At 44.2% G+C, this 13,782-nt stretch overlaps 1 protein-coding gene across 5 annotated transcripts in view; it reads left to right on the forward strand.

Moving 5' to 3' along the window:
* Window positions 1-286: 286 nt before the first annotated feature.
* Window positions 287-13,782, forward strand: part of ormdl2 (ORMDL sphingolipid biosynthesis regulator 2) — a 58,417-nt gene continuing 44,921 nt past the window's right edge. For 3 of the 5 annotated variants that reach the window (XR_011883874.1, XR_011883873.1, XM_072249305.1), the window contains exons 1-3: window positions 287-348; window positions 6,924-7,105; window positions 13,001-13,152. Coding sequence is in view for 3 of the 5 variants with exons in the window: in XM_072249305.1 (XP_072105406.1) it covers window positions 6,932-7,105; window positions 13,001-13,152 (326 nt within the window). In the remaining 2 variants the exon portion in view is untranslated. Of the gene's footprint in view, window positions 349-6,920; window positions 7,106-13,000; window positions 13,153-13,782 lie in introns of all 5 variants that reach the window. The other 2 variants (XM_072249308.1, XM_072249307.1) reach the window with 2 other exon arrangements.

Genomic DNA, 13,782 nt, shown 5'->3' on the forward strand with positions numbered 1-13,782 from the left:
TTATGTGAATGCCAGCAAGAAAATGAATCACAGGGTTGTATTTGGTGACATATATGTACTTTGAACTTTGAGTTTGGGTGAATCGCCCTCATTATTCGCCAGGCCCTTTGCATTTTTTCGGAGCCAACTCTTCCACCCCATTCTCAACATAATCGCTGATCGTCGTCACTGTAGTGCAACCCATGCTGATGGTCCATGACGTATGGCTGATTGACGTACGAGCAGCCAATCGCAGAGTGAGGGGGCTAGTGCCAACCAACCCGCCAAACACCAGCTGATGGGCGGTGGTTTGCTTCAGTGACAGGTTAAGTTGAGCGGTGAAGGACTTCCTTGTTGCCCTGAAAGGTGGTGAGTGGATGGGCTGTTACTGATATTTGATGATTTTAGTGTGTTTAAGTGATCGAATATCCGTTTCTTATCAGTTAAGCAGATGAATTAAATGTTTTTCCGTGATTTTTTTTAAAAATGGAAGGCCGACTTAGCCGGCCTTTTGACATCTGTTCAACTGCTACTAATACGTACTGTCGTTTTCACCTTGCCTTACTGCATCATTCTCTTATTTTTTTTTTAAAAAAACCACAAATCACTTAGTGTTGAGGAAATATCTGATTCCCTCTAAGATTTATTTCCCCAGTTCTGGTAGGAGTTTTACTGGGAATGATGTACCTCGTCTTAAGGCTCGTACTTTTAAAAGGAATCTTTTCCATTTTTAAGTCAAATATTCTTGTTTTTGCAGGATATGGTGTTGTCATAATGTCAAGGGCAATAAATCTAAAATTTTGTACTGTGGGTAGTTTGAGTATCTGGGCCAGTGAGACACTGCAATCCAAAACATGCAGATAGAGTTTCTCATTGCTTGATTTCAAACGCACACACGCTCCCCTTTAGCTCCAGAAAACTCGGTTGAAGATTGGCAAGAAGAAAAGATTTGGAATCTGGAGAGAACTTAACTGGGGGAAAAAAAAAGACAGAAAACTGATAAGTTTGAGTCCTCTTGCTAATTGGGTCTTTTTTAAAAAAAGATTATCCACTGGCTTAAGGACTTATATGGGCCCCCATCTACCAGCAGTAACTTCCATCTCTAGATTGGCAAATCAATTTTTAGCTGTCCCCTGGACTATAATAAACCAAGTTTGGCGTGGGTGACGTTTGAGTAAAGGTCCTAAATTTCATTGCTGGTGGTGTCCTCTTTGAGCTACACTGACTTCAAATTGTATTACTGGAGCTGATCTTGCCTTTTCTCTGTGTGCACAAGGTCAGGTACCTAAATCAATTGATTCAATTACATTACATAAAAAACCTACAGCACAATGCTGTGCCAAACTTTAGAAATTACCTAGGGTTACCCATAGGCCTCTATTTTTCTAAGCTCCAGGAGTCTCTTTAAAAAAAACCCTATCGTATCCACCTCCACCACCGTCACCGGCAGCCCATTCCACGCACTCACCACTCTCTGTGTAAAAAAAACTTACCCCTGACATCTCCTCTGTACCTACTTCCAAGCACCTTAAAACTGTGCCCTCTCGTACTAGCCATTTCAGCTCTGGGAAAAAGCCTCTGACTATCCACATGATCAATGCCTCTCATCATCTTATACACCTCTATCAGGTCACCTCCATCGCTCCAAGGAGAAAAGGACAAATTCACTCAACCTATTCTCATAAGGCATGCTCCCCAATCCAGGCAACATCCCTGTAAATCTCCTCTGCACCCTTTGTATAGTTTCCACATCCTTCCTGTAGTGAGGCGACCAGAACTGAGCACAGTATTCCAAGTGGGGTACTTTGGGTTTACCTTGGGTTTTTGTGGGTTCTGGGATGTAATCTTTAGATGTTATTGTAAACAATTGCCTTTAACATAGTAAAACATCTTCACAGGATCTTAGTTGGAGAAGAATTGACAGTAAGAGAATGGTTGATCAATGGTTTTAGGAAGAGAGCTGGCCGCTAGTGGTGGGGCGATAGAAATTGATGATGGTCAAGAGGCCATTGGAGGAACGCAGGACAAGGAAGGTGGAAGGGCTGGAGGAGGTTACAGAAATAGGGAAGAGCAAAGACTGAAAGGATCTGACAAAAAAATAAGGAAGAGAATGTTGAAGGTGGCATTTTTAAACCATGAGCCATTGTGGGTCAGAGGGACAATGAGTGAATGGGACTTGGTGTGCATTAGAAAACAGGGCAGCAGACGTCTCTTTGAACTCAAGGTTAGAGGGGCTGAAAGATGGAACTAAAGTTGTATTAAAACAAAGTATGACTTTACACTTACAACTTTATTCCTTGGAGTGTAGGAGATTGGAAGTTGATTTTAGATGAGTATGTAAAATAATGAGGGGCATAGATAATGTGAAAGTTGGGAAATAAAGAACTAGCTGGTAGAGATTTAAGGTGAGAGAGGAAAGTTTTGAGAGGAACTTGAGGGATAACTTGTGTTACACAGCATGTAGAATGAGCTGCCAGAGGAAGAGGTTGAGGCAGGTACAATAACTACTTTTAAGAGACAGTTGGACAGATTACACGGATTAGAGGGTATGGACCGAACTCAGGCAAATGGGATTAGCGCGGATGGAACATCCTGGTTGCATGGACCAAGTGGGCCAAAGGGCCTGTTTCTGTGCTGTGCCCCGATACTGACTGGAAACAAAGGTGCTCCTTATGCAACTGCATCAATTTTCTCCACTGCAGTGTGTGACGCAGACGCGCAGAACCCGCTTTCAAATGAGGGGATGGCAGAAACACTGGAGCTACTCCACGGCAACGCAAATGGGCTGGGCAGAATGCACAAGCAGCACCAGTGCATCAAGAGCGCAATTGCATGTCCTGGCACAGCAGCTTTGCGCTGTCTCGCTGTGTCCACTGAGCACGAGACCAAACCCACGTCACACAGGATATAGACATATTTCTCTCGCGGAACAGCTTTTGTCCACGAGGCCTGTGCAGCCCCAGCACCTTTCATCCTCACTTAGACCTGGCAAGGTGGTGGTTGTGGAGAAAGAGTGGCTGTGCTTTCATAAGTAGTACACGTTATATAAATGTGAACTTTGATTTTCCAATGTATGTTCTGCAAATGATCATTTACCTAATAGTCTCATTGAGTTAATGCAATACAGGCAAGCCTCCTATAACAGCCTACTCTGAATCTTTTTGAATTATAGACAGGACTGTAAATATTTAATTGTAAATTAGAACATAGAACAGTACAGCACAGGAACAGGCTCTTCAGCTCTCAATGTTGTGTCAAACCAATTAAATTAGTAATCAAATGCAACTAAACTAATCTATTCTGCCTACACAATGTCCATATCCTTCCATTTCCCTCACATTCATGTGCCTATCTAAATGTCTCTTAAAAGTCTCAACTGTTTCTGCCTCTACCACCACCCCAGGCAGTGCATTCCAGGTCTGTGTAAGAAAAGCTTGCCCCTCACATCTCCTTTGAAATTATCCTGGGAAAAAGATACTGTCTGTCTAATTCATCTATAGGCATCCGTTAGTCTCGTGAGACCATGGATTTGCGCCTTGGAAGGTTTCCAGGGTGCAGGCCTGGGCAAGGTTGTATGGAAGACCAGCAGTTGCCCATGCTGCGAGTCTCCCCTCTCCACGCCACCGATGTTGTCCAAGGGAAGGGCATTAGGACCCATACAGCTTGGCACCAGAGTCGTCGCAGAGCAATGTGTGGTTAAGTGCCTTGCTTAAGGACCCGACACGCTGCCTCAGCTGAGGCTCAAACTAGCGACCTTCAGATCACTAGACCAAGGCCTTAACCACTTGGCCACGTGCCAATTTATCTATGCCTCTCATAATCTTATAAACCTTTATCATAAGACCATAAGACATAGGAGCAGAATTAGGCCATCTGCCCATCGAGTGTGCTCCACCATTCAATCATGGCTTATCCTTTTTTTTCTCCTCCTCAACCTCATTTCTCGGCCTTCTTCCTGTAACCTTTGATGCCATGTCCAATCAAGAACCTATCAATCTGTGCCTTAAATACACCCAATGCCCTGGCCTTCACAGCTGCATGTGGCAACAAATTCCACAAATACACCACCCTTTGGCTAAAGAAATTTCTCCCCATCTCTGTTTTGAAATGACGTCCCTCTATCCTGAGGCTGTGCCCTCTTGTCCTAAACTCTCCCACTATAGGAAACATCCTTTCCACACCTACTCTGTCTAGGCCTTTCAACATTCAAAAGGTTTCAATGAGATCCCCCCTCATCCTTCTGAATTCCAGTGAGTACAGGCCCAAAACCATCAAACGTTCCTTGTATGATAACCCTTTCATTCCCAGAATAATCAGATCTTCCCTCAGTCTCGGCTGCTCCAGGAAAAAACAACCCAAGTTTGTCCAACCTGTCATTATAGCTCAAGCCCTCTAATCCAGGCAGCAACCTGGTGAACCTCTTCTGCACCCTCTCCAAAGCCCCCACACCCTTCCTGTAATGGGGAGACCAGAACTGTATGCAGTACTCCAGATGATTTGCTTTTAAAGCTGCAACATAGTTTACCGACTTTTGAACTCTGCCTCAACAATCATGGCATATGACTATTTAACCACCCTGTCAACCTGTGTCGCCATTTTCAGGGAGCTGTGAATGTGAACCCCAAGATCCCTCTGCTCATCAACACTGTTTAGGATCTTGCCCTTGTGTGTGCCGTCTCTTTGCATCTGACCTTCCAAGGTGCAACACTTGACATTTGGCCAGGTTAAACTCCATCTGCCATTTCTCCACCCATATCTGCAACTGATCTATATCCTGTTGTATTCTTTGTCAGTCTTCTACACTACCCAAAACACCACCCATCTTCATACCATCTGCAAACTTACTTATGCAGTTACATTTTCATCCAGGTTATTTATATACATCACAAACAGCAGAGGTCCCAGTACAGATCCCTGTGGAACAGCACTAATCACAGAACTCCAGCTAGAATAAGTCCCTTCAACTCTACCCCCTGTCTTCTATGGGCAAGCCAGTTCTGAATCCAAATGGCCAATTCAGCATGGATCCCATGCATCTTAATCTTCTGGATAAGCTTCACATGAGGGACCTTGTCAAATGCCTTACTAAGATCCATGACTACATCCACAGGTCAATCTTCATTAATCACCCCTGTCAAAAAAATCAAATTAGTATGAAACAACTTGCCCCACACAAAGCCGTGCTGACTCTCCATAATTAAGCCATAGTTTTCCAAATGCTCATAAATCCGATCCCTAAGAATTCTCTCCAGTAACTTCCCTTGCACTGACATGAGACTCACCAGTCTATAGTTTCCAGAATTATCCCTGGTTCTCTTCTTGAATAATGGAAGACCACTAGCTACATAGCAGCCCTCCGGGACCTCTCCTATGGGTAGAGAGAACATGAAGATACTGGTCAAGGTCCCAGCAATCAGTTCTCTTGCCTCTCTCAATAACCTGGGGTATATCCCATCAAGCCCTGGGGTTTATCCACTTTAGCACTCTTTAAGAGACTTAATACTACCTCCTCCTTTACCTTGAAATGTCCAAGTATATCATTATGCTCAACACTGATCTCCCTATCCTCCACGTCCTCCTCCCTGGGAAATACTGATGTAAGGTACTCATTAAGCACCTCACCCATATCTTCTGCATCCAAGTAAATGTTTCCCCCTTTATCTTTGAGTGGTCCAGGCAATTGTGCTGCACGTTACTGATTTCAAAGTGGGATTACAAACAGCACAGTAGGTCATACACCATGGACAACAAACAGAATGACTTCAAACATGGTCAAATCTTGGTAAATTTAATGACAATTCCTTCAGCTCCAATGTCCGGACAAATCAATAATCCCACCTGTTATAACCCACATTTCCATAGAGATTCAAGGACACATTGCTAAGTTGGTAGCATTCTCATGTGAGTGAGAAATTGCAGATTCAAACTCCACTCCAGATTTGAGCACAACGATCAGGCCGTCATCTACTGCAGTACTGAGGGTATGCCATGCTGACTGAAGACATGTGTTAAACAAGGGCCCCGTCTGCCCTCTAGAATAGGCATACAGGAGTTAACAAATGCTGTCTGGAGGAAGAGCTGGGGACTTCCCCACTAGGGTCCTGGATTAGAGAGCATGTCTTACAAGGAAAGGTCAAGTGAGCTAGGGTCTTTCTCTTTAAAGTGAAGCAAAATGAGAGGTGACTTGATGGAGGTGTACAAGATGATAAGAGTCATAGATCAAGTGGACAGCCAGAGACTTTTTCCCAGGGCAGAAATGGCTAATACAAGGGGGCATAATTTTAAGGTGACTGGAGGAAAGTAAAGGGAGATGTCAGAGGTAGGTTCGTTACACAGGGTGTTGGGTGCTTGGATCGCTCTGCTAGGGGTACTGGTAGAGGCAGATACATTAGGGAGATTTATGAGATTTAGATAGGCACATGGATGAAAGGAAAATGGGGGGAATATGTGGAACAAAAGGGTTAGATTTATCTTGGAATAGGTTAAAAGTGTGGGCTGAAGGGCCTGTACTGTGCTGTACTGTTCTATGGTGCCAATGATTATCCCACAAACATCATCACAAACCATGTTAAGTTACCTCTTGTTTAAGTGCTGTTAGTGGGATGTTCAAATTGACATTCCAGTTAAGAGGCATTAATGTTGCTTTGGTGTCAGCTTGGTGTGTAAAGTCCTGGTAGAAAATACTGGCTTTGGATAGTTCTTAATAGTGATGTCACTTCCCTTATGTTCAACTGCTGAGGAAATCATTGTGCAACACACAGAAACTGTTGGAGGAACTTTGCAGGTCAGGCAACACCTATGGAGGGGAAGAAACAGTCGACGTTTCAGGACAAGATGCTTCATCAGGACTGTAAAGGAAGGGGGTGTTGGGCATACTGTTAGTGGAAAGCAGAGATAGAGAAGTATGCTGTCTTTTGTTTGAACTTTGCCCTTCTTTAAAGTAGGAGACAGGATGAACGTTGGCGTCGCTCACAGTGAGGTTAATCCCAACACTCGGATAATGAACAGCCGGGGAATCTGGCTAGCCTACCTCATTGTAGTTGGAATTCTCCATGTGGTACTGCTGAGTATTCCGTTCTTCAGCATTCCGGTGGTGTGGACGCTCACTCACGTCATCCACAATTCGGTGAGTCAGGGAGAGTGGGCAAGGGTTGGAATAGCTATTGAAATGGGTGTTCTGAGGCTGGTGCCATCTTGCCACTCTAGGATTGACACTAAATCAGCTACCAGCAAAACTGGGGTGCAGTGTGTTTAGTCTTTGAGCTCATGAGTACTACTGGTACTCTCTTCCCACTCATGGTTACAGATGATCAAAGGACAACTAGCCAGGCCCTCTTCATCTGAACGTTCTCTGGAGATCTGCGTGTTGTGGGCTTTGGCCGAGTGTTGGCTCAAGCTCTCCTTTGACTTATTCTTGCACATCAGAGATGGTGGTGCTCTCCTAGCAACCCTCTCAGAGTGTTGAGGCTTTCTGTACCACTCTGCATTGTTCAATATCATGTACCAGAAGCATCTTTTTAAAGTGTCTTTAATTCGGTAGGTGAATTGGTTGCTATAAATTGCCCCCCGATATTGTGTAGGTGTGTGGTAGGAGAATTGAGGTGAGTAGTCCCCAGATAAGAAAGAGGTTTTATTTCTATGGATGTCCATAAGTCAATATTGTCTACAAGTCGATTTTTTTCTTAAGTTGGAAAATACATAAAAATCACTTGCTATGGTAACCACACCCCCACAGTGGCATATAAAGCCAATGAGGAAGAACAATTTCTAAAAGAGAGAGAGACTAGTTATATTATTTGTGGGAATATATACGTATAGCAGACTTTAGAATTTAATGATGTTATGGGAGTTCAATCATATGTAGGGGGTATACATATGCCGTGTGTTCTTAACCCAGGGATGGCTCATACTAGGAAATAGGATTGGGGACATAAAAGACTGCAGATGCTAGAATCAAGAGCAAAAAGACAGTTTAGTAAGGTGTTTAACGAAGTTCCCCATGGTGGGCTCATTCTAAAGGTCAGGAGGCATGGGATCAAGTAAAACTTGGTTGTGTGGATTCAGGATTAGCTTGCTCACAGAAGGCAGAGGGTGCTAGCAGATGGAGCATATTCTGCCTGGAGGTTGGTCGTTTATAAAAATCACAAAGATCAGGGGTGGTGTTCCACAGGGATCTGTTCTGGGACCCCTGATCTTTGTGATTTTTATAAATGACTTGGATGAGGAAGTGGAAGTGTGGGTTAGTAAGTTTACAGATGACATGAAGGTTGGTGGTGTTGTGGATAGTGTGGAGGTTGTCATAGATTACAATGGGACATTGACAGAACACAGAGCTGGGCTAAGAAGTGGCAGATGGAGTTAATGATAGGATTCTTAGCAGTGTGGAGGAACAGAGGGATCTTGGGGTCCACATCCATAGATCCCTCGAAGTTGCCGCACAAGTTGATAAGGCGGTTCTGAAGGTGGTGTGGTGTGTTGCCTTCATTAGTCAGGGGGTTGAGTTCAAGAGCCACAAGGTAACATTGCAATGCTAAAAAACCCTGGTTAGACCACACTTGGATGGAGTATGGTGTTCAGTTCTGGTTACCTCATGATAGGAAGGATGTGGAAGCTTTCTCGAGGATGCAGAGGAGATTTACCAGGATGCTGCCTGGATTAGAGAGCATGTTTTATGAGGATAGGTTGAATGAGCTCAGGCTTTTCTCTTTGGAGCAAAGGAGGATCAGAGGTGACTTGATAGAGGCATAGATCAAGTGGACAGCCAGAGAATGTTTTGTTCCAACATGGAAATGGCTAATACAAGGGGGTATAATTTTAAGGAGGGAAGCATAAAGAAGATGTCAGAGGTAGGATTTTTATACAGAGAGTGGTAAGTGCATGGGATGTACTGCTGGGGGTGGTGGTAGAGGCTGATAGGTTAAAAGGCCTGAACAGATTATATATAGCAAAGTTATTTCCCATGGTAGGGGATTCTAGGTCAAGAGGGCACGACTTCAGGATTGAAGGACGTCCATTTAGAACAGAGATACAGAGAAATTACTTTAGTCAAAAGGTGGTAAATCTGTGGAATTTGTTGCTACCAGCGGCTGTGGAGGCCAAGCCATTGGGTGCATTTAAGGCAGCGATAGATAGGTTCTTGATTAGCCAGGGCATCAAAGGGTATAGGGAGAAGGCAGGGGAGTGGGGATGACTGGAAGAATTGGATCAGCCCATGACTCGATGGGCCAAATGGCCTACTTCTGCTCCTATATCTTATGGTCTTGTTATATATTAGGGACATTTAAGAGACACAGACAGGTACATGGATGATAGACAAATGGAGGGTTATGTAGAGGGAAGGTTTAAATTGATCTTGGAATAGGTTGAAAGGTCAACGCAACATCATGGGCTGAAGGTCTGTTCCATGTGTTCTATAAAACAAACTGCTGAAGAGCTCAGTCAAGGAGCATCTGGGGAGGCAAAAAGATGAAAGTTGGTGGGCTGAATGGCCTCATTCTATGTCATAAGGTTATACTATAACTAGTTTGCTATTGTGGTCACACTCAATTAGTTACTGTAAAGTTGCATTGAGATTTCCCCCTCTTTGCCCTGTAACTCAGTGCCAGTAAACGACATAATACCTCCACTGGTACATCCATCTTGTGCAAGCAGTCAAGACTAAACTAAGGCACTGAGTGCTAGTAGGCTGCTTGGCATGCAGCAGACCTTAGGCAGTTTCCATCCCCATCCGATTAGATTCAGGGAGTTTCTGGTCTATAATGGCTGTGCACATTGGTTGATGCCTTTATCCAATGACTTCAATAAAACTGGAGCACTTTTTACCCAGCGCTTTTTCCCAAAAATGACCCACACAGAAACAAACAGGGTCAATTTAACATAGAAGCAGAATTAGGCCATTTGGCTCATCAAGTCTGCGTCGCCATTTCATCATGGCTGAGTTATTATCTCCCTCAACCCCATTCTCCTGCCTTCTACCTTTGGCACCTTTACTCATTGAGAACTTATCAACCTCTAGTTTAAATACTGTATACCCAGTGATTTGGCCTCCACAGCTGTCTGTGGCAATGATTCACCACCCTCTGGCTAAAGAAATTCCTCCTCATCTCTGTTCCAAAGGGACAGATGCCCTTCCATTCTGAGGCTGTGCCCACTGGTCCTTGACTTCCCAACTATTGAAACTATCCTCTCCCTGTCCACTCTATCTAGGCCTTTCAGTTAATGAAAGTGGAAATGACTGTGCCTGGGGAGTAATTTGCCATGAGTTGGAGAAACTCCCAGAGGCCAATGGTAATTAGTGGGATGTGAAATGCTCATTACTGCATGTTCAGCTCGGAGGTCGGAAGTCAGGGAGTGGCCCCGTGGACAACCTGGTTCCTCACCGATTTTGCTGACTGAAGCATCGTGGGAGACTGAGACATTGAGAATGTAACACTGAGACAGCAGGCGGTGTGTTTGCTAATCACTGTCGGAGCAATACCCCTGTGTGTATGTATGTATATATATTCTCTGTCTCTCTCTCGCTCTCTCTCTCTCTCACTCTCACTCTCACTCTCTCACTCGATGGGAGTGAGGACCTGTCAGTCCCCAAGATAGAGTTTTTGGAGAAGCGACGTGAAGGATTGAAACATCCGAGCAGCGAGTTGCTGGTCTACGCTCTTGTTGTTGCAGGATCAACTTCTCTCTCTCTCCCTTGCTGAGGGAGAGAGCCTGTCTGAGACACCGAAGTGCTGTTTCATGGACTGTAGTTTTGATGGACTCTGGATCAAGGACTCTTTGGGGCATCTGCTGTTGCTTGCGGGGGAGGGGCTGGGTCTTTGCTTTCACTGCTGCTTTGTGTGGAGGGTCAAGGAGAAGGAAAATTCTGATTTTAAACCTCTGCTGCCTTGCGGCCATACCCACCCATGGGAAAGGCTTCAGGAGTAAACCCCGAGGAAGAAATCTGGAGCTGGGGTCCATAAGGCAGTTTGATGTTGATTACAACTTCACTCTGGCAACCTCTGCGATGACTGTGGTGCCAAGCTGTATTGGCGCTTGCCCTTCCCTTGGACTACAGTGATGTGGAGAGTGGGAACCCGCTGCATGGGCAACTGCCGGTTCTCCAAATCTTCCTGCCCAGGTGTGCGCCCTGGGGAGGACACAGTCCACCAGAGGCGCAAACCCATGATCCCCTGGGATCGACGGCTGCCTACTACTATGCAAAGGGAGGGGGAGGGGGCTTTGGTGTTTCATTCTATAGGGTGTCTTGTTTCGTGGGTGTCTGTGAAGAGTATGAATTTCACGTTGTATACTGTATAGATACTCTGATAATAAATGAATCTTTGAACTTTTGAAAGGACTGCTATTGGAAATTCCTACAGTGGGTGATCAAGGTGGTGAGATGGGCCATTCAGTTATTACTAGAAACTCCCCATATGGAGGGACTACAATCTGCAAATTCCTAAATGTAGTTATTCCAAGCCCTTGTAACCAAAACATTTTACTTATACTACTTTGATTTCCAGAATTTCTCCCAATGAGGTTAAATTCTTAAAAATGAGTTTTCCAACATCTGGGCATTGCTGACATTTCTTGTATTTGAAGTGAAAGTGGGAAGCTGCCAGCTTGAAGCATTATATATTCAACCGTCTGATGGAGGAACTCAGCAAGTCGAGCAGCATATATGGGAGGAATTGTTAACATTTTGGGTTGAGACCTCGCAGACCCAAAACGTCAATAATTCCTTTCCTCCCACACCTGCTGAGTTCCTCTAGCAGATTGTTTGCAGTCTCTTATGTCTCCATAGCACGACAGGTCCTGCTTCTGTTGACCTGATCTGAACTGTACATTAGCACTCAGGCCCAGTACACTTATGCAGTGTGCCAAGAATAAACATGCCTTTGATGGAGACAGTCATCACTTATGATGCTCGAAATAATGAGCAAGGCATAGATGAATATGGAATTAATGCTAGTGGGTAGTATTAGCATAGATAGGCATGATAGCATAAATGTGGTGGTCTGCAGGGCTTATTTCTATGCTGTACAGCTCTATGATCTCAGGAGTTAAATGAAAATCTAAACATTCCTATTAATTACCTGCTTTAAACTGGCTAAATTCTTCCCTACAAAGTGGAAAGGTGCTACTGTGTGTTATCAACAGCACTTTCAGGTCTTAAACCTAGGATTATAAACCAGGAGGTCTTCACATGGAAAACCATAAGACCTAGGAGCAGAATTAGTCCATTCAGCCCATCGAGTCTGCTCTACCATTCCAACCTGGTTGATTTATTATCCCTCTCAACCCCAGTCTCCTGCTTTTGCCCTGTAACTTTTGACACCCTGATTAAACAAGAACTTACCAGCTTCTGCTTTAAATATTCACAATGACTTGGCCTCCAGAGTTGTCTGTGACAAAGAATTCTACAGGCACACCACCCTCTGGCTAAAGAAATTCCTCCTCATCTCTGTTCTAAAGGGTCATCCTCGTAATCTAAAGCTCTATCCTCTGGATCAAGACTCCTCCACAATAGAAAACATCCTCTCCAAGTCCACTCTATCTAGACCTTTCAATATTCGATAGACTTCAATGAGATCCACCCCCCCCCACCCACCCATTCTTTTACTCTCCAGAAAATACAGGCCCAAAGCCATCAAATGCTCCACATTCCTGGAATCATTCTCATGAGCCTCCTCAGGATCCTCTCCAATGCCAGTACATCCCTTTGATAAGGGGCTCAAAACTGCTCTCAATTATCTAAGTGTGGTCTCACCAATGCTTTATAAAGTCTCAACATTACATCCATGCATTTATATTCAAGTCCTCTTGAGACATTGGATATTTAATTCCTACACCAAAAACAACATGAAAATGATGGAGGCAAGCCTGAGGCTGGAATGGTCATAATGAGAATCAGAATCAGTTTTAATATGGCGTGAAATTTGTTTTCTGTCTCCAGAAGTATTCACCTAGGTTGTTTCCTTCAACCTGCCGCAAAATCTGGTCTCAGTTAGCACCAAGTGTTGTAACAAGTCTCTGTTTATAGGCCATGTATTGGTTTCTGCACACGGTTAAAGGGACACCGTTTGAGACGCCAGACCAAGGGAAGGCACGGTTATTGACACACTGGGAGCAAATGGATTATGGGATCCAGTTTACGTCGTCACGCAAGTTTCTCACCATCACACCAATAATTCTGTAAGTCCTTGCTTTGTTTCTGTTTTAACTATTTTAATTGTTAAGGCTGAAAGACAACCTAAAGCATTATCATGAGAGGGATGCAGAAACTAACTAGCGAAACCCTTATCATTTATAAGTTTTAACCAGGGTTCAAGGCCTTTTTGCCATTGAGACAGAAGGTCATGGGTTCAAGTTCCACTCCTGAGACCCCTTTCTTCAAGAGAATACTAGATCTTGTTTGCTGTGGTATAAAAGGTCCACTGGGCTGGAACAGCAAGTGGTCTCTCCAGTGTGCGAAGGCAACACTTATCCCTCGAATCAGCATTACTTGAAGCAGATAACCCATTCCCTATCAAATTGCTTTAGGAGCAAATTGGCTATTAGGTTTTCTACATTGGCTACAGTGCCCATTTGCCTAAATAGTATTTGAATGTACTTTTTAAGAGGACCTGAGGTTGTGAAGATCTCTGTAGAAATGCAAGTCTATCTTGTTTACATATCGTCTGCAGATCTGACAGGCAATTGGGTTCCATAACTGATGTAGTATCCCTGGGATGGGGAATGGTACCAGGCTGAATTTTCCTGTCACTGATTAGTCCAATCTTGTAAGCACAGATGAACATCCTGTCACTGGCAGCATTTAATGTC

The sequence above is a fragment of the Mobula birostris genome, chromosome X, assembly GCF_030028105.1.
Source record: "Mobula birostris isolate sMobBir1 chromosome X, sMobBir1.hap1, whole genome shotgun sequence".
Taxonomy (NCBI): domain Eukaryota; kingdom Metazoa; phylum Chordata; class Chondrichthyes; order Myliobatiformes; family Myliobatidae; genus Mobula; species Mobula birostris.